Below are 27,539 nucleotides of genomic sequence, written 5' to 3'. Positions count from 1 at the left end.
AAAGTGTTTTTGAGACAGGTTTTTTGCTGAGATGCTTGAATGTTAGATACATGTATCGTTGAGTCCACTCTTTGCTTAACTTTTCTTGACATTATAAATGTAAATCAGATTTGAAAACATATTTTGATGTTATTGTACGTCTTGATAAAGCAAATGATACATTGCTCAGTGTATATTAATTGTATTTTCATACTATGCTTTTTTGCTGCAAATTATATTTCAGGGTGAGCTGGATGGGCATAAATCTGCACAATATACTAAATATATTAATTCCATACCTTTGACTTGAAAAATGTAGAACTCACACAACTCACACAGTGAATGTCAAGATTTTAGCAAGAATAAAAATACATTTCAGTTTTCAGCAGGCTGTGAGTGGTTAGTGCTGTCGCCTCACAGCAAGAAGGTCCTGAGTCAGAACCTGCCGGCCGGCTGGGGTCTCTCTGTGCAGAGTTTGCATGCTCTCCCTGTGCCTGCATTAGCGAATATAGCTGATAGATAGATTTCATTTTTCACTTTTGTCACTCCCGACTTCAGGACACCATTTGAGTTGTCTGCGTGAACTAGCTCCAGATTATTTTGTATGACCTACAGTAAGACAAGCCAATAAGCACAGGTTTTTGTGAGCAGTGCTTTCATAGTGCTCAAGACTACAGGACAAAGTGCACTATGTGGAAAACAGATGTTCATTGTCAGAAATCTCACAAGTGCTTTGGATATTCCAAATAATGAAACAGTTTTCCACAAATTGAAGTATTTTATTCTTTATACAATAGCACTATAAATGAATGTTGACTTACAATATATAGATTTAAACTACTCATGTCAATCAAATTCCGGCTTTATTTTCCAACATTTAACAATTCTATGAATTTCTATGTAACAGGGCATTTAAAGGCCAGTATTTATTCTGAAGCACTTTTCTTTGTGGTTCCCTCTATTATGAATTTCATGACCACATACAAGACATTTCTAAAATATTTTCTTAAATACAAACACCAGTGTCTGCTGATTTTAATAAACAGATGTTTATCATTATTTACAAAGCCTTGATATTTCCAACTACTATGAAAAGCAGCTTCTAAGAGCTCTGTACTTTTTGGACCTCAGACTCAACCGACCTTAAACAGCATTGTTTTACATTTCATGTTTGTATGCTTCATTGTTAAAGTATAGCTTACAAATCTCAAGGATTGCTTGCTGATGTCTACACATTGAATGAAAAGCCCCTGCCTGCCATGACCATTTGGGGCCTACTTGGCTCTTTTTGACTAAATATGCGGGGGCTTTTCACCTTGTATTCCTCATGCAAGTTTTGAAGAGATTAGTGCGTGCTACAATAAAATATGTATATGAAAAATGTTTGCTAGCTTTATTTGTTTGGTTATGTGAACATGCTCTGCCTATGATGAGATTACCTTTGTGCAAAGAAGATATTTTAGCCTGAGGGTACTAGAACAGTGGTTTCTATCACTAAGTAAATTGACTAAGTGACACATTTTATGGATATTTCATATGATATTATTAATATTAAATATCATAACATATTAATAATCATATTATGTATTTATTTATTGTTTAACAATCATATACTATACCTATACTTTTTTTAGAGAAGGACGATGAGTTAAGATCAAGAAGCTTCAACGAACCCTTAGTTGGAACCAAATAAAATATAGATGTGCAAATTTGGGTTTTATGGGGGTTCTAGAAAAACCAGAAGGTCCACAAAAGCAGTTTTGATCACTCTTGGATCCCTTGGGACATGAACATGGCTTATTATAGGATAGTCTGGCCATTATAGACTTAAAAGACTTTGTCATGGACCAATGTGGTATGTAAGTTTGACCTAATGTTGGTTTGTACGAGATGAAAGGTCATGTGGTCAAATTTCTTCCATGTTCAAATGACCTGCTGTACTGTGATGGATGCTAGGTTTTATTATTGATAGGAAAAGATGGACAAAACTGCAAACCAGAATTATCCATTAGCTGGGCTGATTCAACTATTGCCAAAACCATGTTAACAAGGTTAAGAAACAGATTTAGATATTGCCTATACCAGCCCTGTCTCACTCCTAAGTTCTCAAGTAATGCAAGGGGTGATGAAATATCAAGAGCAACACAGTCCCCATATGGATGTGGTGGGGTAGATGACTCCAATAAACAGAGAAGACCACTGTTGGTGTCCCATGTGAAACCAAAAGTAAACAATTTCTTCACCGTAGCTTACGATCTTTTCCTAATCCTAACCAAGTAGCTTTTGTGCCTTTACCTGACAAAACTGCAACCCTTTCACAGCATGAACCAACGTTTTATTTTTAAATTGTAACCAGAAGTTTGCCAACTTGACCGCGGTGTCCCGTAAATCCAGAAATTGCATGAGATGGATTACTACTATATACACACTATAGTACGATGCAGGTCCGAAAAACAATTTTCTCTTAAACATACAATATGTAATTTCTGCTGCAAGGGGGTCTCTCACATCCAAACAATAACACATGAAGTACTGTGGGATCATGGGATTTGTTGTCTTCACCACCATTGCTGTCATTGCAGTCAGCTTCTCCCAGTTAGCATTCCTTCAGTGTTCATGGTTCAGGAGGTTTCTACCAGGAGCCCAATTACCCAAAGAGGTCTCCTCCTCTCCAAAACAAACAGACCCACTAATTAAAACCGCTAAAAACACTGAATAAAGCAGTTCCACCTAAAAAATCACTGCTTCTCCCACGCTGTTGGTCAGACAAAGGACGTCCCGGAGGGGCTGCGAGCCGAGCTGCTGCTAACGTTAGCTCAGCTTTGTTGACAACAACAACGCTGACACATGCACAAAGGGGATATGACGCCATTGACAGACGCAGCGTTACCTGAATAAAATGACAGATTTCTCTGAGTTTAAATGCTGTTGGAAACATTTGAGATAATAAGTACACAACTCAACTACATATAGTACATAGGTCTAGAGTTTATAGATATTTTAATGCAGAAATCTTACATATTGTAGTTTTAAAATAAGTATTTGCAGCAAAAGTAAACTGTAAAATCAATATCCTTGAATCACAGAAATACTGCATCCTGAACAACTGATAAGAGATGATCACTTGTGATAATTATATACTTGCAATAGCTTTTATAAATGCAGCCAGATACCCTGTATTTCCTATTAGGAAAACCACTAACATCATCTTCTTCACTTTGGACATCTGAAAAAGAAATCAATGAAGATATGTAAAAAAGAAAAAAGAACAATTAATAAATCAAGTAAAAATAGAAGGTGAAATGTGGTTTCAAGTCTCACCTTTCCAGGCTGCTGACTTTCTGAATGAATTATCTCTGTTTCATCACTGTTGCTGTTTCCTGTGGATACATATGCAATTTTAAGTCAGTTTGTTGAGTGAATATAAAATATAAAATAGCACATATGGTTTTAGGTCAGATTAATCTATTTCATCGTAATGCAGAAAATAGAAAGAACTCAGTCTTCCCACTGCTGTTTTCTTCAATAATGGAGTTCATATTAGGTCTGTCATTAAAAGACTAGTATGGAGGGTTGACATTTCCAGGCTATTTAGCATTCACACTCACACACAGCCACATGAATACACCCACCTCGGAGACACACACACACACACACACACACAATATATATATATATAATAATTTGTGGCTTTAGTCATAATGCGTTGGAACAAAACTATTGATTTTGTCACTGCAGGCAGCAGCACTCATCGGTAATTGAAACAAACAAGTAATATCAACTGTTTACTCTAGGCATTAAGAACTAATCCACAGGAAGAAAATTAAAAGCAGATATTGGAGTGCCCTGGTGGCATAGGTGCATTCCAGGAACACAGTCGGGAATCCAGTGAAGGATCACAGGGTGTCTGCAGGTGTCGTAAGTTAAATTTCATTCAATTTTCTTTTAAAAGGGCCATTATGAATACAATTTAAGACCTATTTTATGTCCATACTGGGAAAATGTAGTTTACAGAGGATATAAAGAAAAATCAGTATTGGTTCCATTTTGGTTTGGTTTTGTTGTTGTTGTTTTTCCCAAAAACATATTTACTGAAAAATGCAATTAACTTCATTATTCCAAACTGTTTTTAAGACTTTTTAATACATTCTAAATGTCCAGTCTATTGCCAGAAATGGAATATAATATTCATAGGTATGTTTTCCTTAGTGTATATTCACCTGAATATGGCAATTGTATTTTCGTTGTCTTACAATAAGCTGTTTTTATCCACAGGCTACCATAGTTTCCAACACACTTAACAGCCGTTTCTGATTCCCAGGTCGTCAAATACAGATGAGTGGTGTTAAATTAGTTGCAATCTGCAAATTCACCAACAGATGTCACTACATCCTACACACTGGTCTTTTAAGGCCTATTTTTTACTATTGTTTTGGGGCTTCTTTGCCCTTTTTGACAGGGGATGACATACAGCAAAGGGCCACAGATTGTATTCAAACCCATAGCTGTTGCATCAATCCACACAGGGCATCAGCTCCACTAATTAAGCTATCAGGGCACCCTGTATTTCAGACTTTTAAGACCACAAGGACACACTTGATCATACTGCTGCACTAGTATGCACTCCTTTAATAAGCTTAGTCCCTCCAAAATTGATCATCTTGTTATAGTGCTGCAGGCTCACTGCGAACAACAGTAGATTCTATTGCCCCTATGAAAAGGAAAATATTACAACATAGAAGGCTAGCACCATGGTACAACCACCAAACCCGCCAATTAAAGCAAAAAGCATGGAAATCTGAAAGGAAATGGCACTCTTCCAAATCATTAGAATATCACTCAATTTGGCAATAGTCTTAAAAATATATAGAAAGGCCCTCCGTAATGCCAGAGGAGCCTATTACTCAGCACTAATAGAAGAAAATAAGAACTACCCCAGATTCCTCTTCAGCACTGTAGCCAGGCTGACAGAGAGTCACAGCTCTATTGAGCCACATATCCCCATAACCCTCAGTGGTAATGACTTTATGAGCTTCTTTTATGATAAAATTATTACTATTAGAGAGAAAATTAATCACCAAATGCCCTCAACAGGTATTGCTGTCTCTCCAAGTTCAGGAACTTTAACTAATGTAAAATCAGATATATATTTAGACAGTTTTTGTGCTATCAAGCTACATCAACTTACTTCAATAATTTCTACATCGAAGCCATCAACCTGTCTGTCCATTCCAACTAGGCTGCTTAAAGAAGTCGTACCCTTAATTGGCACTTCTTTACTGGATATGATTAATCTTTCTTTATTATCAGGATATGTACCACAGTCCTTTAAAGTAGCTGTGATTAAACCCCTTCTTTAAAAGCCCACTCTTGACCCAGGGGTTTTAGCGAACTATAGACCGATTTCTAACCTCCCCTTCCTCTCTAAGATTCTGGAGAAAGTAGTCGCCAAACAGTTGTGTGTGACTTTCTACATAACAATAGCTTATTTGAGGATTTTCAGTCAGGATTTAGAGTTCATAACAGCACAGAGACAGCTCTGGTTAAAGTTAATAATGACCTTTTAACTGCTTCCGACAATGGATTTGTCTCTGTACTTGTATTGGTAGATCTTACTGCTGCATTTGACACCACTGACCATCATGTCCTGTTACAGAGAATTGAGCATCTAATTGGCATTAAAGGAACCGCACTAAGCTGGTTTGAATCCTATCTATCAGATTGTTCTCAGTTTGTACATGTTAACGATGAATCCTCTGAAGTAAGTCATGGAGTTCCACAAGGTTCTGCGCTTGGACCAATTTCATTCACTTTATATATGCTTCCCTTAGGCAACATTTTTAGGAATCACTACATTAACTGTCACTGTTATACAGATGATACCCAGTTATATGTACCACTCAAGCCCGATGAAATCAATCAGTTATCTAATTACAAGCATGTCTTGAGCTGCAATTTCCTGAAGTTCTTGTACCTGGCCCCAAACACTTACTAGACTACACTAGACTTACTGTCTAAATATACTCTACCACTACTAAACCTACTATAGCTCTTCATGGTCAGGCCCCTTCATATCTTAAAGAGCTCATAGTACCCTATAACCCCACTAGAACACTGCGTTCTCTGAATGCAGGGCTACTTGTGGTTCCTTTAGTCTCTAAAAGTAGAACAGGAGCTAGAGCCTTTAGTTACCAAGCTCCTCTCCTGTGGAACCAGCTTCCAGTTTTGGTTCAGGAGTCAGACACCCTCTCCACATTTAAGAGTAGGCTTAAGACGTCTGTTGTCACCGCTCTCTTTCTCTCTCTGTCTCTCTCTCACCCCAACTGGTCGAGGCAGACGGCCACCCACCTAGAGCCGGGTCTGTCCGAGGTTTCTGCCTCTTAAAAGAAGTTTTTCCTTGCCGCTGTCGCCAAGTGCTTGCTCACGGTGGGAACTGTTGGGTCTCTTTAAATATTGTTGTAAGGAGTTCGGTCTAGACCTGCTTTATTTGAAAAGTGTCCTGAGATAACTTCTGTTATAAATTGGCGCTAAACAAATAAAATTGAATTGAATTGAATTGAATGGAATAGTAAGTCCTGCTGGCTGATCAGGGTGCTTGCACAGAGGGGACAGGAATCTATACCATGACATCATCAAAGTAAGTCCTTTTACATTGAGTTCAACTTAGATGAACTTTGTCAAAATGTAATTCTTTCTGACAATCAGTCTGACATCATATACCAACACTGGCCTGTTGTAGTACCTCTTCTTCTGAGACTGTAAGAGTGGATCAATAGCAGCTGGTCCACCAGCACGATCCACAGCAGCCATCCAGTCAATACCACAGGAGACCAGGGGCTGGGAAGCAACAGCGCCTGCTGAGCAGCACCCAAGAACACACATGCCGCTGGGAGAGAGAGAGAACCAGTCTGTAGTTGATATGGAATTTCAATCTTGGGTGGAAGTAAACATTTAGCTCATGGGACAAACTATGCTACAGGCACTTTTATATATTGCTCTATGTAAAAAAAAAAAAAGCCTTAAGGTCCCATATTGTAGAAAGTCAGATTTTATTTTATCAACACATTATAACATAATTTGTCATTTCACTAATTGCTGTGTCTCACTGGCCAAAATTCTGACTTAAATTTAATTAAGCACAATTCATTTTTACAAAATGTATACAGTAGACGGAGCCTGAACGATTAGAGCTTCATTTATGAGGCCTGGATATTATCCCTCATAAAAACTACTGTTCAAACAATTTGATTTCGCAGTCATATACAGTACTCCATGGATTTGTAACAGATCATGACATACAAGTCTTCATCACACTTTGAGCTGTAGCAATCAAATTGGGCGGCTGTGGCTCAGAGGTAGAGCGGGTCGTCCCTAATCGGAAAGTTTAATCCCTGGCTCCTCTCGCTGCATGCTAAAGTGCCCTTGAGCAAGACACTGAACCCCAAATTGCTCCCGATGTTGTGCATCTGTGTATGAGTGTGTATGAATGATTAGTTTCTGTTCTGTGTGGCATGTAGTGTACAGCTCATTGAGTGGTCGAAAGACTAGAAAGGTGCTATATAAGTACAGTCCATTTAACATTTACCATTTACATACAGTTTCTCCAGAAAACCTATTTTCTAATCTTACCAGCGAGGATCTGTCCAACAGTGCCTGCTGCGAAGTGCAGCCAGCTGAAGATGATCCTCCTGCAGATACAAAGAGACAGAGTGATTTCAGCTGACGTGGATGAATTTAAAAATAATTTGTGTTGCTTCTCAGGACTGCATAATGATAAAATCCACTTATTTGAGACAGTGATGAGCAAATCATGAAGTTGTTAAAATCTGGTTTCAGGTCTTACCTGGGGGACTCTGGGGCTGGTCTGAGAATTGCCATAATTGGCTGGATGACAGACAGAGCCATGACAGTGCAGCCTATGTAAGGGTGGGATCCCGCACGCTAAGAGGAAAAGAGAATACAAGAGGCAGAACAGAGGAAAAGGAGCTGCAGTGATATACTGTGGCCTTACACAATGGTGTGGTCTTACACAATGGCGTGGTCTCTAGTGCCACTTCTGCTGCTGCCTTAAGCGGCTGTGGCACAGAGGAAGAGAGGGTCGTCCCCTAATTGGAAGGTTGTTGGTTCGATCCCTGGCTCCTCCTGCCACATGTTGAAGTATCCTTGAGCAAGATACTGAACCCTGAATTGCTCCCAATGCTGTGCATCGGTGTGTGAATGTATATGAATGCATTAGTTTCTGTTCGATGGGCTTTGCCATCGCTGTGTGAATGTGCCATGTAGTGTAAAAGCGCTCTGAGTGGTCGTAAGACGCTATACAAGTACAGGTCCATTTACCATTTTAGAAAGATTTCAGTTTATTGAAACTTTTAACCTGTTTTTGTTGTTTGTCACTGACGATTGTGACGGTCCCCTGAATGGCTCTAATGTTTCCTCTTCCTTTTAAGGCAGCAGGTACTTGGGGGTTGGACCAATCAGCATACCCGGAAGCACCTGGGCCCGGTGTTTCCCAGCTATAAAAGCCCCGCCTCTCTGGCTGACACGGGCTCTCTCTCTCTCTATCTTATTATCATTGCTGGTATTCGGAGTAGTTCAGTTTTATCATCCAACATTTACTTTTCATTATACATCACACTCATGCATACACACACTTTCACTACTGATGTTACTGACAAACCTCGTCTTCTATTTAGTTATTTTTCAGGTTGCACTTAGGTTGTTATGTTTAAATACATTTTTTTTTATATATATATATATATATTTTATTGAGCATCAATAATAATACAAAACATCCACAATGGGACAGCAGAATGACATAAAAACAATGCTCATAATTCCAATATTTTTCCTTTTTTTTTGCCACAAAATCACAGGCCATTTGAAGAGTATCAAATATTTGTCTAGATTTAAGTAGTTGTGATTCTGCTTCCTGTGTAGTTAAAAGATTAAACTCTGTTTGAAGTCGTAGGTGTTTTTTGTAGAGTAAGGGGTCTGGGCAGTTAGCATAGCTATCGGCAACTTCCTGGAGCTTTAGTGACAGTTCCAATTATCTGGAACTAGCCATTTTTCTGTGAGATGTATAGGAAATGATATGACCTGGTGAATCATTTATTTCGAAAAATAGTTGAATATTTGATCTTAAGGAATCAACAAAAGCGTCATTTGATAGTAAATGTGAATTAAATCTCCATTGTTTAAAAGTGCGGTTGATATTGGGAAAAAATCTATCTAATGATGTAGGAGCATGGTCACACGCATGTGACTATACTATGATAGTCACGTGAGTGTACATTAGAGAGCAGTTTATTATCTAAGAGAAAAAAGTCTATTCGTGAATATGAGTGGTGGACGTGAAAAAAAAGAAAAAGATTTTTTATCTGGGAATTTACACCTCCATGGGTCAGTCAGGCCCAGCTACCCTGCAATAGAAGCTAGAAGCTTAGCAGAATTGGTGAGAGAATGCGGTCTAGCAGAGGATCTGTCTAAATCAGCATGTTGCACAAAATTGAAATCACCCCCAATTAAAAGGTGGTATGTTTCAACATTAGGAATAGAAGTAAAAAGCCTGGAGATAAATCGTTCGTCATCCCAGTTTGGTGCGTAGATGCTAGCCAAAACAACTTGAGTATTGCACAACCTCCCTGAAACAATGACAAACCGACCACTTGAGTCAGCTATAATGTTTTCTGGCTCAAATGGAATATTATTACGGATCAAGATAGCAGCACCCCTGGCTCTCGCACTAAACTTTGAGTGATATAACTGGCTGAATCTGCCCCTTTTAATGCGCTGAATCTCCCCACTATGTAAATGTGTCTCCTGCAGAAACACTATGTCTCCCTTCAGATCCTGATGATGTGACATAATCTTATTTACTTTACTATTCTGATTTGCCCCATTAACATTCCAAGATATGAGACGAATATTGTTCACTGACATGTTCTTATTTTCCATGCACAAAGTAATGAATCATCTTGTGGTTGTAGAATACAATATCTGAGTATTGACCCCATAGAAAGAGAAAAAAAAAAAAAAGGGAGAAAAAAGATGGAATGACCCCCCCACAGTGCGCACATGCCAAAAACTGCTGGGCTTCTTGCATGATGAAACGCCTCAATTTCCAGCCATGAACAGCCGCGCTGGATAGAGTAGTGAAGGCTTAAGTTTGCGCGTGTACAATTGGTGCATGACCTCCTTGTACTCCGCACGTTGCTCCATCACTTCAGGACAGTAATCATCGTATATGTAGATCAGCTTGTCTCTATATTTTAGTTCTCCTCGCTTCTTGCGGGCAGCCCGTATGACCATGTCCTTAGTCTGGAATTTATGGAAACAGACAATCACGGCTCTAGGTTTTTGCCCCTCAGCTGGTTTGGGTTTGAGTGCTCGGTGAGCTCTGTCAAGCTCTGGAGGGGCTGAAAGCACGTCTTCTCCCAGCACATCCACCAGAAAAGTAGAGAAGAAGTGGGTCGTGTGCCCTCGACTGCTTCAGGCACTCCAATAAGACGCACATTGCACCGTCTACTTCTCCCCTCTATATCGGTGATCTTAGCTTTCAGCTTGGCGTTATCTTCAGCCATTGCCTCTAAAGACTGGAGCTGGTTCAGCCCAGACTCCAGATCGGAGATACGTTGTTCATGGTTGGTCACCGTCATCTGCAATCCGTCTAGCTTGGAGTCTATGGCAGCAAGCTTGTTTTCAAAACTGACGGCTAGTGAGTCAGGTTTGGTCAACAGGTCCGCCCCCAGCTCAGCTAGTGTAGCATTATCGATGTCGGCACTGCCGGCTAAAGTTGTCTGCTGCTCAGGCTTTTTCGAAGATTTGCCAGGTCTAGATGACATACTGCCTTATTTCTGCAAAGTTGAGTTAAATGAGATGACTAAATAGTCAAAATATAAAATATGTGGCGGGAGCCTGGAAAACACCAATACTCCATTCCGCACATCAACCGGAAGTCCCATGTTTAAATAAATTACTTATAATTTGTCCTTTCAACTGCATCTCCTCGTTTTTGTCACGGCTCCAGAGCCGGGTCGTGACAAGATTGTCATTTGAAGCTATTTTATTTATTTATTTTATTTAAATTTATGTGTGTGTATTTCTTACATGTTTGGTAGGTAAAATAAATATGTTGTAAATTCAAATCAGAGCGTCTTCCGTGTCTGGAATTAAATGTATTCTTTAGTCTATAAGGTAACAATAATATTATAATAAGATAACCTTGTTTGACTTGTGAAATGGGTGACTTAAAGAAATTTTTGGTTTTGTCTATACTAAACTAGGTACTTGTACTATATTAACTGGGTTAAATAGAATTGCATTAGACTAAAATACAATTTTCATTGACTAAAACTAGACTAAAATGTCATCAGTTTTCGTCGACTAAAACTAGACGAAAATAGCCATGGATAATTCTGACTAAAATAAGACTACAATGCTCAGACTTTTAGTCGACTGAAACTTGACTTGACTAAACAGAGTATAAACGTGACTAAAACTAATAAAAACTAAAATGACCGTTTGACACAAAGACTAGACTAAAACTAAAATTAAAACAGGCTGCCAAAAACAACACTAGTTGTTAACAAGCCAACAGTTTATCCACATTATCTAAATCACCGGTGCTCAGTCAAATAGTGAGCACACCTGAAATGTTTCTTTCTTACATTCCCTCATTGGAGAGGAAACTATAGTACTGTAGGTTAGCAGTGGTTGAGCGAGCCAGAGAGTGAATGAAGAAAAGGAGCAGCATTAGCAAATCTTTAATAAACAGGATATAATTAGTAGAATTAAGGATATTCTAAGATAGGAACACAAATTGTGGATCGTGAAGACATAAGAGCAGTTTTGAATAAATTTGATTTCATAAATGAGCAGTTTGGCATCTTAGCTGTGACATTTTCAGACCGGATATCTTTAAAAACCATTTATCCAGTGGTAGGGAAAACTTTTTCTAAGCTAATGAGTTTAAAAAGCTCTGTGAGGAGGAGGAGTAGCAGCGGGAGGGAAAGCAGCAGGTGGTATGTTAACATCGTACAGTGTCACACCAGAATCAGGGACGAGACATGACAGAGGAGACGGGATGAGAGTCAGTGAAGCTGCCTCAGTACACACTAGTGGTCATAGGCATTTAACTCTGCCTGCAAGCAGTGGCAGTACAAAATAACAGTCTGAAACATTCTGTTAAAGTTAAATTTCAGTCTGAGCTCTAGAGACAGCACAATAGTGCGCTAACATCAGTAACCTGAATCTGAAAATGCCCCATTCTCTGGCACTCTTTATGGCTACTTAGGTGAACACCAGAAATAAGAACAAGTAGACACCAGAAATAAGAACAAGTAGACACTTTGTCCATGTGTTTGTTACCAATCAAAGAGAATACAGCACTGACATGAGTGAAGAGCAACACTCCTACAGAGTTATAGAATAACTGTATTCTTCTGTAAATGAGGATTTAACCTGCTGGTGGCTGATTTATTAGTGCTAGAGTTGGTCAGGATGTCATGGGGAAACCTAGAGGCCACTTCAAAAAATACTGTCAACAGGGAAGGAACAGAACAGGGATGTGTCCCTGTCAAAGAGTTTAAATAAGCACAGTGGCTGTGTTCCAGGTAAATTGGACGGTTTGTCAAACTGCTACAAGATAAATATTGGACTTAAGTGAAAGATGAAGACATCTACTTTTCCTCCTACTCACAGATTTAAAGTTATAGAGTGTATGATTTAATGGCATCTTGCAGTATAGTTGCTGACAGCAACATCCTCGCCTCACACTCTTATTCCATTGTCTGCACTTTTATTGTTGGCACTGTAAATTGTACATAGATTATTTGTTGATTTTGTGTATTAATTGCTTTGATTTCACAACCATATTTTAATTACTTTACAGAATAAAAGATTCACTGAGAAATGTCGGACGTTTTAGATAATGAAAAATTTGGGCATAACTGACTCCTCTCTGAGCATATCTTTTTTAATAAACAACCTTCTAAGTGGAACCATAAAAAACACATAAAAAATAGATTTTAGAAAAGCATATGTCTCTCTCTCTCTCTCTCTCTCTGACTCTCTCTCTCTCTCTCTCTCACCCCAACTGGTCGAGACAGACGACCACCCACCTAGAGCCGAAGGATCTGTCCTAGGTTTCTGCCTTTTAACAGGCAGTTTTTCCTTGCCCTTGTCGCCAAGTGCTTGCTCATGGTGGTACTGTTGGGTCTCTGTAAATAATGTTGGGCAAAACCAAACACTGGCTCTATAGATAAGCTCTTTACCAGCCACTGTACTTTCTCTTACACGCTTGGAAGGCTGAGCTGTATTCAAATAGTTGTATTCTGCAACTTCACCACGAGATTCCGTTAAATTAAATTACTACAACTGTCTGTAAGTGGAAGATAAGTCTCTTCACTATTGGCCATTAGTCTTTAGATTGTGCGTTTTAGATCATTAGTCTTGTTAATATGTATATATAAGCATGTGGATCCGTATATCAATTTATATAAGAAAATGTTTTGTCAACCAACCACTTTTCTTCACTTCAGGTAAGAAGTTTGGGCTCATATTTATCAAACTTATAAGAAATAACCACATATAAAACTGGGGAATATTATTTACATTATTTTAGTTTAATTAATTACTTAAAAGCTCAAACTTAAATTCAACTTGATGTGGCTCCTCTTTCCTTTATAACCGGAATTCTTCAAAGTCGTATTCATGCCGTGGAAGACCCTACCTAACACGCTCTCATCACCTTTATGATGAAGTGTTCAGCTGGAGGGAAAACCTGATTCTAAAAGCTCAGCCTCTGTGCTGAGTCAGGAGGAACAAGTGCTTGGATGGATTCAACACTGTGTCACTCACACAACCCACAGAACAGCATGTGACTAAAACGGCTGAGTCATTCACACACACATACACACCACAGTGACACGGGAACACACACAAACAGGGGAGTGTTAGCTACGAGTTGGTTCACAGCAGAAGAAGCTGAATTACAGGAACACTTCCCTCAAGTGGAATAAAGTTTGATTCACTGAAGAAAAGACTTCTGACTAACTTGTCAATGTTATTATGTATTATAATAGAATTGTCGAAAGGTTAGGTTGAAGGTAATTTATACTGCACATGAAAGTCCTTTTACATGTACCTAATTAGGCTCTCGTATGAATGACAAATAATGTCAAACTTGAAGTTTTTAGACAAAAAAGATATTCTTATATTGGCAGTGAAGCTCAGAGAAGGATAGGTTTACTTGTCTATGTCTGTGTCTTGATGAGCATTTTATTCCCTGTCAAAAATCAATGTGCTCTACATTTTTCCCTTACTTAAAGGGTGGATCACTCCAAAGTTTAGGATCAACTCATTTAGCTATTTTTACAGTCAGACTGAGACACGTCAGGATGCCATTCATTGTGGACTGAAAATATTGTGTGAAAGCACATCACTCAGGAAATGAACTTCTTCATTGTTTGTCAGTACAGTGGCAATGAGAGAAAATACACAATCAGAGCTGAATGTGTAAATTATCACTCTTTCTCTTGTGATAGACAGGAGAAGCTAATGGGTCAGTAAAATGAAAACATGCATATACAAAGACAAATTGCCTATTACATAATGAGATATCCTGTGTGTATCCTGAGAGAGGCTCTGCAGGAATATCTGCTAATGCAAATTGTAGTCCTTATAATGAGTTTCTACTAGTACACACAGTCTGAGCTCCACTGACAAAAAGGAACAAGTCATGATGAGACTATGAGTGTGTGTGTGTGTGTGTGTGTGTGAGAGAGAGAGAGAGAGAGAGAGAGAGAGAGAGAGAGAGAGAGAGAGAGAGAGAGAGAGAGAGACAGAGAGAGGGAGACAGAGAGAGAGAGACCAAAAGATTTAGAGATGCCAAAAGCCAGTTAGACAGATGGAGGGACAGGTGGACAGGCCTGGAAGGGGTACAAGCGCACACACAGACTCACACACTTACCTTGCTCCATCCTCTTCTGTATATGAAAGGCAGGGTGAACGCAACACCAGTTAGGACCACAGCCAAGACCATCATGGTTCGATGGAGCTACAGAGAGGAAAAAGAGGGAGGGGGACTATATAAAGATTCGATGAAGACTGGATTACTATTGTGTTCTATCTAGCAGAGATAGAAGGAAGAAAACAAATAATTTGTTTATGAAAACTCTGTGAATTACTCTGTTAAATGAGACATGGATGTCCCATGTTCTTTATTGTCACTGTCAGAGGTGTATTGGGGCTCTCACCTGAAACCACAGCCTTTGTCCCAGCAGAGTTGTGTCAGGCCAGCAGGGTTTGTAGTGCCGAGCAATGAAGACGGCTGTGCTTACCATCCACATCCACACAGTCAGCATTAATACACCTGAGAGGACAGACCGCATGTACTATAAACTCACTCCATCATCTCTCCACGTTTGCATGTCTATAAGCCCTGCATGTGCATGATTGTATTTTGGGCCTCTGTGTAAAGTAAGAGTGTAAAGAGAATTTCCCCTTTGGAGATTAACAAAGCATATCTTCTTCTTCTTCTTCTTCTTCTTCTTCTTCTTCTTCTTCTTCTTCTTCTTCTTCTTTCTTGGCTCTGATTAGTTGTTGATTAGTCGTTCAGGCAAGGTGGATTCTTGCAAATGGATTAGGAGCACTACGAGGAGCCAGAGGAACCATATTTTTTCACAGATTATCTGCCTCATGTACTATTGTCAGGATAAAGTGAAAGTTTCAGCATATTATGATAAAAAGTTATTATTTATAAAATATATATAAAATATATATATATTTTTTTTTTTAAATAGGATGGACGGCACAGCCAGGATGCATTTGTCAACCAACCATGGAACTTGATGAGCAGGGGGGAGCGGGAGCCACAAAGAATCTCTGGATGACCAGTGATCACCTTCTGATGGGTGGAGATGAGAGGCTGTCGATCGTGTCTGGAGATTAAACCTGTGGAGGACAAAGGTTTGACAACATGCACTAAATTTACACAAATGTAATTTTACAAAAGAAAGTATAACACAAGAGTATTCATGTTCAGCTCAGTATAACATTGTGATTCAACAGTAGTTTAAGAGGAAGCAATGCTATTCTCAGCAATGTGACTCATGCAAGTATTCTCTCTGAAGGCCTGACTGGTCAGATTGAAACACACATGACCCGAGGTGTGAGGGCCAACTCAGCCTCGTTCAAAGTGTCTTCATGAATACTACAGAGCATTGACTGATCTACATTGGCTGGGCTAAACAGTTCAGTAATACAACGGCAACAGCAATTGACAGATGTATATATATGTAGATGTGTATAAAAAGTGTCAATGAATCCTACGTGTCCCACAACGCAATGTATATTTAATTAAACTGCCTGGTAAATGCCTTCAATCTCCATGCCCCATGTTCCTAATTTAAGTTTTCTTATTATTTAAAGTATGATGGCATCACTATGACATTATTTTTTATTGACAAAGCTCAACCAGAGACACAGAAGTCACACCTGTTTTTACAGACTGAGTAAAACTAATCATGACTTGTTAAAAGATCAGTGTGCAGTGGCATACAGTGGTGAAGTTCGCCAACCCTAACCCAAATTACAATTAACTGAAACCACTCGGCTCAACCATTGACAGTAAATATAGTGGACAGAGCTTCCAGGTCTGTGAAGTGTAGCCAACATGGAAGTGTCTTAAACATTTTACTGTAATGGTCAGCAGGCTGCAGCTCCATTGGCTGTGATGAAAGACCAATAACATGCAGTCTTATGGAGAAATGAGACAACTTCTCATTTGATTTATGAGCTCAGTAAAGAGTTTCCTAATGAGTTTATGGTATCAATCTCTAGTTTCAGTCTTCTTCCATACAGCATGATTTTCATTTAGCAAATGATGGTCACATTTTGAGTAAAATAGACAATAAAGCAGGGTATGCTTTAGGGCGGGTTACAGTGTGATTGACAAGTCATTCTCAGTGAGTCCATCTAGCTCAATGCACCAAACTCAGATCAAACTGTCAAACTAGGCAGTGCTGATCAGATACGAAGCAAGATTCTGTTACTGCGTTTCCTCCTCCACCCAAAAACTATTATTTTAGTGTATTGTTTGGCTGAAACACAAGAGTGTGTGTCACCAGATGAGCTGCCATTGTTTCCTGCTATGAATGAGTGAAAAACGTGCAGCCAATGAGACCAGCTCAACAGGTCACCACCGCCGACAAACCGTTATGGCGACAACCATAATGGAAAACTTGAGGCTTCAGAATGATACTCCACAAACCAATGGGTTATGTCACGATAGATTCACACTTGGGCTCAACCAAGCCTGTAGGAGAAACTACATGGCTGTGAAACTCGCAAAAATCGCCTTATCTAGAACCAGTATTTGATTTGTCTGTTCTGGTCTATTGTAAAAACATGGCAGCTCAACATGGCAAACTCCATTGAAAAGGACCAGTTCCCTCTGAAGATATAAACAGTTAATTCTAAGGTGACAAAAAGTATTCTTATTTCAAATGTTACACACTGGACCTTTAACAGACCTTCACATGTAAAATATGTATAAGGTTTTAGTTGTACACTAAATAGGAAATGGACGGCACTTACATTGCGCCTTTTTAGTCTTCTGACCACTTTACACTACATGTCACATTCACCCATTCACACACATTTATACACTGATGGCACAATTGGGACCAGTTTCTCGCTCAAGGACATTTTGATATGCAGCCAGAGGGAATTAAACTGCCTTGTGATTTGTGGACAACCTGTCCTGAGCCACAGCCACCACAAGTTTACCCCAACTATGTGTTGTTCTTTATGTTTTTCAAGGGCACGACGTATAATCTTACTAACGTCTCACAGTACTGGCAGTCAGTGAGGCAGTGCTAGTGTCCAGCAGGCAGAACAGTGGGCAGTATGAGGTTGAACAAACATTGAAAAACAAATTGAAAAAGACAGACAGCGACAAAGAGCAAAACAGAGACAGAGGGAGCATGTGAGTGGGCACTTTTGTTTTAATGCAGTTGTGGGGAATTGTCAATTTTCTGGCTGTTCAACTGTATCAGATTGGTAGTGGATACAAATAACTGGCCAATATGTATTTTATAGTTTTTTTTACAATAGTTTAAATTCCTGCAAACTCAAATATCATTTTAACTGTCATGCAATCACATAAATGGTAATGGCAAAATGGACCTGTACTTCTATAGGACCGTTCTAGTCTTCTGTCCAGCCAAAGTGCTTTTACATTATGTGCCACATTCACCCATTCACAGACGTTCATAGAGATTAAGCCCAATTAAGCCCCATAAATCCTGACTGTCTTACCCTGCTGAGATCTACCATGTGCGAGAAACAAAAAGTAGCTATTGTTTAAGCTGAACCGGTTGTCCTGTTGAGGGAGGAGGACACTTCTTTGGAAACGACATTGGATGACCCCATCAGCCAACCTCCAGGTTTGACCCCAGAGATCCTCCTGGAGACATAGGACAGCTGATTGTCTGTTAAAACATAAATGTATGTGGATAGTGATCCCTGTGTGTTTGAGTGTGTACCTCTGTCACCAGCTCAGGGTGTTTTCGTCCGGTGACATGTGCAGCACTGATGGTAACTCTGCCTCCATCATTCACGCACAGATAGACATCATCGTTCCCCTACAATGGCAGAAAAACATTACATACATACAGCTCATTGTGTTTCTTATTATAACAGGACACAGTTTGGCTTAGAGATAAGATTATTTCCAAGTCAAAGTAAGGTTTTCTACACCGATCAGCCATAAAATTATGAGCAGTGACAGGTGAAGTGAATAACACTGATTGAAACGGTTAAACTACATATTAATTGCACTGTAAATGGACTAATTGACAGGAAGATTTCCTTATACCTATTATCATCTAAATGAATACACATACATACCTTTTAAAAAATATTAAAAAACAAAACAAAACATTGATTGCTAAATACACTGTATACAGTGCCACCACCTTACACCGTGGTTTTGGTTTTGGTAACTATATCTGTATCTACTGTAGATACAGTAGCTATCCTACATCTAAAGTGCAGTCAGACACAGTGTATATTATGTTACTATATTATGTTTCTCTTTGTATGTGCTCTGTAGTCGAACATGTTGGATTTAAAATGCAATGATTGTAATATTAAAGTTTTGACTTTCAGCTTGTGTTTTACAGTGTTGACAGCCACAGTAAACAATGGACTCACAGTCCTGTTTATATTAAGTCCCCCATAGTTTTAGTACAATGCTGCAAGACAACATAAACATGAAGCTAAATCGGCAAGCTGCAACAAAGTATTTAAAAATATAAAACACAACAAGATGTCAAATGTCGCAAATGCAGTAGAGTGATCATGTAATTAATTAATTAATTAATTACTTAATTAAATTACAATCAAAATTATGAAAGATGAATAAAAACACTGGGTGGTACTGGTATATCAAGCAGATATTTTATTTGTTGCCTTATTTATCCTATTCAGTATGAGGTGTCATACATGAAGTTAAATAATTTGGTCTTTTAGAGATACTAATGTTTTTTTAGCAGTGTCAACTGTGTACAGTACAAACTATTACAAACCAGTACACTTCATGATTAAACTCACCATCCATTTGTCCAGAGAGAGGGCGAAGGACATGTAACCTTCAGCAGGCCCACTGAGTTCAAACATCACACTCTGTCCTTCTTGGTCAGTAAAAAATGACAGGAAGTAACAGTGGGAATCTGACTCAGGGTGACAGCCCACTGGGTCTCTAAGGCAAGACTTATTGCGACCACAACCTGCTGAACTAAGCTGAGAAGGAGCAAAAAAAGGTTCAGAAAAGTAGTTGACATTCTTATTCAGAATTACAATGACCTGGTTATTGGATAGTCTAAAACTTTGAACAGTTTGATTGAAACTACTTTCTACAGAAGAAATAAAAAGTTGTCAGTGTGGTCTGTCTTGTATCTAAAGCATCAAGGACACTGTTTCTGGAAAGAGATGCTTCTAGTGGATTTTAAAGCAACATTATGTTCACTCAAAAAAATGTAAATTAATAAATAAATAAAAAAATAATAATAAAAACATATTTAACTTAAATTAATCATGGAAAGGTATTTCCACAGCATTAAGCATTTATGTTGGTCAAACTTAATTTAGTCACTCTAATTTAGTAAGGTTTATTGAACTTACTTACCCGGTTTGGGTCTGACTTTTATTTTAATAGGGTTGGTCCAACTAATTTTACAGTTGTAACATTACACTAGTAAATTGAGTTGATTCAACCCAAGTAAATTAAATTTGCCCAACATAATTTGCTTAATCCTGAAGGAGAGCCATTTAATCACATGGAAATCTGTCCCATGATTTAATTAAGCAAATTCAAAGATGAACCTTTGAGTGTAAATTAGATTTTTTTTTTTAAAAAGTAAAGTAAGGTTTCATATTTCATAGCAGGCTTCTGATTATCACTTAAAGTGTATGTTATGTGTCAGATACTGACCGGTGTGGACAAAGCAGTGGGGCCGGTGGTCTGAGCAGGAACAACAGTGGATGGAACAGTGGTCACTCCTAGAGACACCACAGGACCTGCAATCCTCACCCAGTACATATTATATTTATGCACCACCGTCACACTGGAACAAAAAGGAAATACACATTCAGATACTAAAGTATGACTCTAGGGGTCACCAAAGCTTCACGGTGGGTCACAAGGCCTTCTTGATTGTAAGAAAACTTTGTACTCTCAGCCACAACAAAGAGCTAGTAGAACACTGGCCAAGCATCAGAGAGTAGAACACACTGAATTTGTCCAAAAAAAAAAAGCCCATTAAATATTTTGTTGTTGAATCACAGATTGGGTCTGCAATACAACGAATGTCTAGACCTGTATCTAAGTTCAAACTTGAACTGAAGTGTAATGTGTACTCACAGAAACTGGACTCTGTGTGGAGGGTTTCTTGGAGATTTCCACACCGCCTGAATGTGAGTCTTTCTTGTGCTGCTCGTGTGGCTCACCCCAGATCCCTTCAAATGACAGGGATTCACAGCGCCACACACAAGAACATCATTAAACGCATAATGTTTGTGCTGAGGTGGCATGCTGCTTTAGCTCATGCTTACATACAGAAGGTAATAATTAAGTTGGTTGTAACAGCAGCATTTGAACAGAGTATGTGTCTTAGAGTACATGGAAACCTTTTTCTCAGCCTTAACAAAAACCTCACAGGCTACCAACATTATATTTATTGAGTCAAGGCTTATTTCTTACTCATTTGCACCACTGACAGGTTTGTCAGTATTTGATCAATATGGCTGGCAGAATGAGTACATAATGTCAGTATTAATATCTGGATGTGTTTGATCTATATACTTTGATCAATACCACTGGCTCTATATTATTATTATTATTAATCTATATATAGATTACTTCCAGGAGAGGCCAGGTATTTAGTGTTCATTGTACTAGGATGGAATAGCATTTACACAGTCACAGGGTTTTAAAACTGTTATATGAAACAGTCAATCTGCACATCAAATACCTCCCGTAGAAAAAATATTAATTTTACAATTGACGTAACAAGGCTCTTTGATACAAAACAAGAGAGTCACCATCTAGAAAACTCACAATCCATCTGGTCATGACACACACCCAACTGTTGCAAATAATAACATTGTGTATTAAACATTTCATATGAAGCACTTAGCCATCTCTAATATATGCTTCTTTCAAGTGAAGCTCTTGTTTTTCTGCAGTTCTACAATAGTGTCTGGGCTAAATAAAGATCTCAGGCACTATTTCTTATAACCTATTGTTATCTTGCATATTTATTCATCTTACATACTTGCATGGCCATATTGTACAGAACCCCTTAAGGGGACATCCTGCAAAAAATAAAATATAACAAAATAAAAATTGTAGGCCAATATTGAACCCCAAAAATGTATTTAGGAAAATTCACCATATCATTTTTTCAAAACATTCGCACTCCCAACTCAAATGCAACAGTTTCATCAGGTTATAATTAATAATGTGCAACATCCAGTTTGACTCTTGCAGAGAAACATTTCACATTTTATGAATCTATCTATCTATCTATCTATCTATCTATCTATCTATCTATCTATCTATCTATCTATCTATCTATTGGATTATATGTTGCACATTGCAAAAATCTAATTTGTGTCATATTGTATATGTATGCATATACAGTATTATGCATCTTTATTGCCTCTATTACATCTTTATTTAATTTTTTTTCGTACTCAGTTTATTGTTATGCACCGATATACCATGGCAAATTCCTTGTATGTGAAAACATACTTTTTTTTATAAAGCCAGTGTTTGCTTTGTCAGTTCTGGGCTACTGTAGAAACATAGTGGTTCAACATGGCAGCCTCATAGAAGAGGACCAGCTCCCTTTGTAGATAAAAACAGCTCATTCTAAGGTAACAAAAACACAACCATTCTTATTTTCAGGTGATAATACACTAATAAAAACCTATGAATATTATATTCCATTTCTGACACTAGATCCTCCTTACTGGACCTTTAAGGGCATCAAACGTAAGGTAAGTTAAATAGAAGTCAGCTTTGACTTTTGGTTTAACACAGGATGTAAACAGTTCTCCTCAGATCTCCCAATTGAAAGTCTTGTCTCTGTCTGGCCCATCCATACAGACTTTCTAGCTTTTTAAACTACTTTACCTGACTTTGACAGCACATCAAAACATTACGTTACCCCTTTTCAGCCATATATGACATTAAAGGGGTACCATAGTTAAGGCTTAGGGTCACAGACCAAGTGGCCATATTTGATGAGTTACGACTGAGAAGAGGATGAAACAAGGCTCTTATGTTGTATAAGAGCCTTGTTTCACTGTTAGTGTAGGGCAGTATGTCTCTTTGCTCCAGTGGTGACTCTGGCACACAGTATGAAAAAATGGTTGACTAACTTTAAAGCTAGTTCATGAGAGATTTGAGGAAAACATTAAGAACAATGATGTTTCTATACCTGAGTGTGGCCACACTGTAGCAGCTGGGACTCATGTGGGTCAGTCAGGATGAAGAATCCTACTGCTGGGGAGTTCCATTTCCCAGCATCCCGAGCTTCTATCAGGAACCCCTTGAAGAACGTGGGGTAGGAGAAGGCCACTCTTAAAGATACTGTGGATGAAGAATGAGATGAAAATGTGAGCTAACAGGAGAGATAACATGTCACCACAGTGGAAACTAATGCTTAGCAGCCTACCTGTGATGTTGTCACCTGGACTGAATGTGGATTTATCCACACTGATGTTGTATGGAGGAGGGTCTGGGCTTGGCTCATAACCATGCTGAGGCACCATGTCTTCACAAGCAATGCTCACCTTCCCATTACTGTACCCTGAGACTGGGTCCGTACACCCAATCAGCACTGCCAGCACCAAGTATGAATGCCACATTGCTGATGCAAAAAGAGAGGAAATTATGACTAAAGACGAAAGAAAAGGAAAGATCATCTCCTCAAACTTATGCCTCACATTATTACTTGTTTGGTCATACATTTAATTATTTTTCCCGACAAGAAACCTCTCCTGGGGTTGTGAATTCAATTAACAACACTCCCATATAAAATCCTATATAATTACATTTTGAAGATTCCATTGTATTGTGGAACAGGAAGGACCAAAGCCATTGCTATTTTCTGAGGAGGTTGAGGTCCTTCAACATCTGCCGGACAATGCTGAGGATGCTCTATGAGTCTGTGGTGGCCAGTGCTATTCTGTTTGCTGTTGTCTGCTGGGGTAGCAGGTTGAGGGTAGCGGACTCTAACAGACTAAATAAACTGATCCGCAAGGCTTTAACTCCTCCCTGAGTGTCAAAACTAGTGAGTTATCACTCACTCAATGCTTGAAATGTATTTGCAGTAATATGATTAAAATGCAATTACTCACTTCACTTCGGTCACATACTGTGGCATACTTTCCTTTGTATGTATTGTCATATATTGTATATATTTCTTTACCATAATTAATGGATGGTAAATGGACCTGTACTTGTATAGTGCCTTTCTAGTCTTCCGAACACTCAAAGCGCTTTTACACTACATGCCACCTTCGGAAATTAACACATTCACACAATCTGGGAGCAATTTGTTACACTACTAGTTATATTACGTTTCTGCTAGTCACCACAAAGTTGATAACGGTGTCCCTTCTCCCCAAAATTCAGACTTACAACGATCCAATTTTGTTTGTTAAAATCAAAGTAATGGAATATGTCGAGCTGCTGAATGTAAGTGTTCATCTTCCAAACCAGTTTCCTCCATGATTACAAAAATTAATCAGATCCATGATGCAATTGGATTGTTCATTTCAGATCAGTAGGGGGTGACAACAAAAGTAATAAATTAATGCTGTAATATTTTTTACTAGTAATGAGTTACTGCCTAACACTGTATAGGAGTATACCTTTTAATAATTAAAAATAGGGTACTCATGTCACATTATGGCATTTAGGATTCAAAACTCAAAGTTTAGAACTTGGGACTTGTCAGACTCAATTTGCGACATGCGTGTAAAGCCTTGAGACTTGCAAAACAATGAATTGGTCGCACCTCTGGCAAAAGGAAACTCCCTTCCAGTGGCATATTTTAAGAATAAATGGGAAGTCAGCGTGGACCTCCAACATGCAGCTGACTCACTGGCTGATATCCTTGTACAGACAGCAGAGGGAGGCTGGACTGAGGCTGACACACCGTCACCAGCTCCACAGCACTATCAGTCCACTGCAGATCAGTCTGAGCTCTACAGGCTTTCTGAGATAATGAGTGAGCAGCTTCATCTGAAACCATAAGTCTAGTTTCTGTTTGGGAAGGAATGACTAACTGACAGCTTTGAGGTCAGCCAACTAAAATAACACTTTTTGTTTATTAGTTCATTAGTTTTTGTTAAATTCAAAAGGGGATTATATAATACAACTTCTTTATTAAAATAAATAATAATTTGGAGTCAAGTCAAGTCATATTGTCAAATAAAATCATCTCAAAGTTATCCCCTGGCAATCTTATCTATTCTAAGAAACAAAACAGTTGTATTCTATCTCATTTTCATCCTCAGTATGTTGCTATAGCTGCAGTGACCAGGAGGGAAATAAATCTCATCAGCTAAAGGTTGTGTTACAGTGAGGGCACAAAGGTTGACTTTAAAGTAGAATAATGAGCCATGGTTCATACTCAAACAGAAAGCAGAGTAAGATACCTTCCAACACGATAAACTCATCTAGCTGAAAGTGTATGGGCTTACCTCCACTCTGCTGGCTGTGTCTGTCTTCTCCCTGAATGTACTGACTTGTGTTGGCTCTCAAAGGGCAGGGCTTCTGCTGCCTTCACTTCCCATAGAAGAAAATGGGACTTATGAGTTATTTTCTGGGAAATACATTCTACCCCAGCTTCCTCATACTTTGAGTAATAAGGGTCTCAGTTTCTAAAACCTTCTGGTCTATGCTCAGCATAAGAATGCAAAACAGGATCATTACTGAGCTCAAGTGTGCTAATGGGAAAAATCGAATTGGGAGCAACTAGAGAAACATCAAGATTTTTTCTAGTACAGGTGTGGTAACCTGCAGCTCCAGATCCAAACTGATTAGCCACTCTGCAGTGGCTCCTTGTGGCTTTGAAAAAAATCTCAAAATGAAATAAGTCTTATTTTTTAACATTTTAATTTATTATTGTTAAGTCTAAAGTGATTCTTACATTCTCCTGTAAGAATGTGTAGCCATTACAGACTGAATAAAAGCAAAAGTTTCAACATTTTGTCAGTTAATCCCTGTTCTGGCTGCCCTTTCTGCTTTGGCTACTTGTCTTGAGTCTTTCTAGTTAGGCTAGCTATGGCGGAAAAGAGAAGTCTCAGAGGAAAAAAGAGAATTTAAAAGTGTGTTGGCCAAGTTGTCTTTCACTGTCTCTTCTTATGTTAAATTTAATGCAATGTTTGTGGCCAAGATTGAAATATCCATTTTATCATAATCTTTTTTATATATATGTTGCTTTTAGTAATACAGATCACTCTATTCTCACAACTGATAGCAGTCACTGATTGAATTAGAGATTCTGATTAATTGACTACATTCTAAACGGTAAAATACATCACAGTCATAGCCATGACTATCAAAAATATAATCAAACTATATGATTTCCAAGTGTGTAGTACTAGTAAAGAACCAGCAGGTGGAGGTACTGCCATGTGGACAACATTCATGCACTGAGGAGAATCCATGCTTAATTAGAATGATGGTATACCACAGCTTCAGACAAATGATATTTACCAGAAAAGCAGGAGACAACTGTGTATACTGTTATCTGACCAGTAAACCTGACCTTTAGGAAATGATATCAAAGTTTGTGCTTTCCTGATAGATGGCTGCCCTTTTAGTTCCAATGAGCTCTTTACAATGTGGAAAAAGTAGGAAAATGTGAAACTTGTCAAACCACTGCTACACCATCAATGTCTCTGTCTGCTGTCCATCTGTATATCCCACTAGCAGTATGTTCCACTCACGTCCCACCTATGTATGGCCTCATGCGCAACTTGTGTCCTAAAATGATGATATTGGAGGCATGGTGGTACCGTTTTTTTATACCATGTTATACCTTTTCAAAATTAAACTTAATTCCTTTGTTTAGTACTGTATCTGATAACACACATGAAAATTTAGCATTTTTCACAACAGGACTGAGTTTTTAGCAAATACATTAAATGTAGCCACATGGCATCAATACATAGCACAAGAACACTGAGCACCTTCGAGTGCTCTACCAAAACTCTTTTAAAAATATACACACTATACCCCTCAAAAGTTCAGAGTCACCTGCCACAAAAGCTTAATTCAGTACAGTCAGATGTTTGAGAGGACTATTGTAGATGTTTTAATGGCCTTTCATGCATGTAGAAAGTCCTCTTGACAAACAGATGTTATTTTGTATGACTGAAAACTGAAAGAGCAGGAAGAGACAAAGATCCTCTAAGCAACAGTTCAATAAGAATATAAGATATCAGCAGTCATTGAAAGAAACTGTTAGCTTAGCATCAACCTTTGTGCAGATTTATATAGAGTAACAGGTCCCTGTTTATTATTATTAAGCTGGAATAAACAGGTGTGTTGCTTTAGCAAAGCTATTTTTCATGTAGCCTTGGCTATCTCTTGAAACTGAAGACTTTGCTGTTTTTAACTTTTTGTGTCACAAACTTCAAGCAGCTTTTCCTGTTTTAACAGGTTGTGGGAGTGGGTTGGGTGGGGCTATTGTTGTTCGTAATGACCTGGAATTGCTGCAAAATTGTAATTAATAATATATTAATATATATAATATAATAATATGACATAATTTGAACCATAGTTGGCTTTGGTTCATTGGTTTTTTCGGTGTCAAAAAGACACAACTCAAGTGATGACCCACAGGTTGCAAATAAAACTGAACGGCGTAACGGTAAAAGTGGGATTTTGATCATTGAGGAGTTTTATAGCCCTTTGAATGTGTCAAAAGAACACAAAAGTCCCAGGACACATCAATAAATGACACGGGCACTCCAAA

At 38.5% G+C, this 27,539-nt stretch overlaps 1 protein-coding gene across 4 annotated transcripts; it reads right to left on the bottom strand.

The window, feature by feature from the left end:
- Nucleotides 1-739: 739 nt before the first annotated feature.
- frrs1b (ferric-chelate reductase 1b) lies at nt 740-25,315 on the bottom strand. Of its 4 annotated transcripts, XM_051410242.1 has the most exons (17): nt 24,570-24,778; nt 23,223-23,417; nt 22,986-23,137; nt 20,903-20,997; nt 20,474-20,606; nt 19,594-19,782; nt 18,525-18,623; nt 18,298-18,445; nt 15,817-15,930; nt 15,234-15,349; nt 14,948-15,034; nt 7,823-7,920; nt 7,609-7,667; nt 6,722-6,865; nt 3,301-3,359; nt 3,153-3,205; nt 740-2,869 (listed from the first exon to the last, which is right to left on the bottom strand). In XM_051410242.1, exons 2-17 carry the CDS (start codon nt 23,413-23,415, stop codon nt 2,866-2,868), a joined length of 1,743 nt encoding a protein of 580 aa, XP_051266202.1. In that variant the 5' UTR covers nt 23,416-23,417; nt 24,570-24,778; the 3' UTR covers nt 740-2,865. The 4 variants fall into 4 exon arrangements, with proteins under 4 accessions (XP_051266202.1, XP_051266201.1, XP_051266200.1 ...); XM_051410241.1 differs by lacking the exon at nt 24,570-24,778 and adding an exon at nt 25,258-25,315 and having other exon boundaries at nt 740-3,205; XM_051410240.1 differs by having other exon boundaries at nt 740-3,205; nt 24,570-24,775.
- Nucleotides 25,316-27,539: the final 2,224 nt, after the last annotated feature.

Source organism: Dicentrarchus labrax, unplaced genomic scaffold (genome assembly GCF_905237075.1).
Source record: "Dicentrarchus labrax unplaced genomic scaffold, dlabrax2021, whole genome shotgun sequence".
Taxonomy (NCBI): domain Eukaryota; kingdom Metazoa; phylum Chordata; class Actinopteri; family Moronidae; genus Dicentrarchus; species Dicentrarchus labrax.
Note: the sequence above shows the minus strand (reverse complement) of the source record. Positions and strands in the feature narration are given on the sequence as shown.

Coding starts and splice junctions, on each gene's coding strand:
- frrs1b (XM_051410241.1), bottom strand. CDS start 23,415: ATGTGGCATTCATACTTGGTGCTGGCAGTGCTGATTGGGTGTACGGAC. Junction 6,866..7,608: donor TGTTGGACAGATCCTCGCTG/GTAAGATTAGAA, acceptor TCTCTCTCCCAG/CGGCATGTGTGTTCTTGGGT. Junction 3,206..3,300: donor AAAGTCAGCAGCCTGGAAAG/GTGAGACTTGAA, acceptor TTTCTTTTTCAG/ATGTCCAAAGTGAAGAAGAT.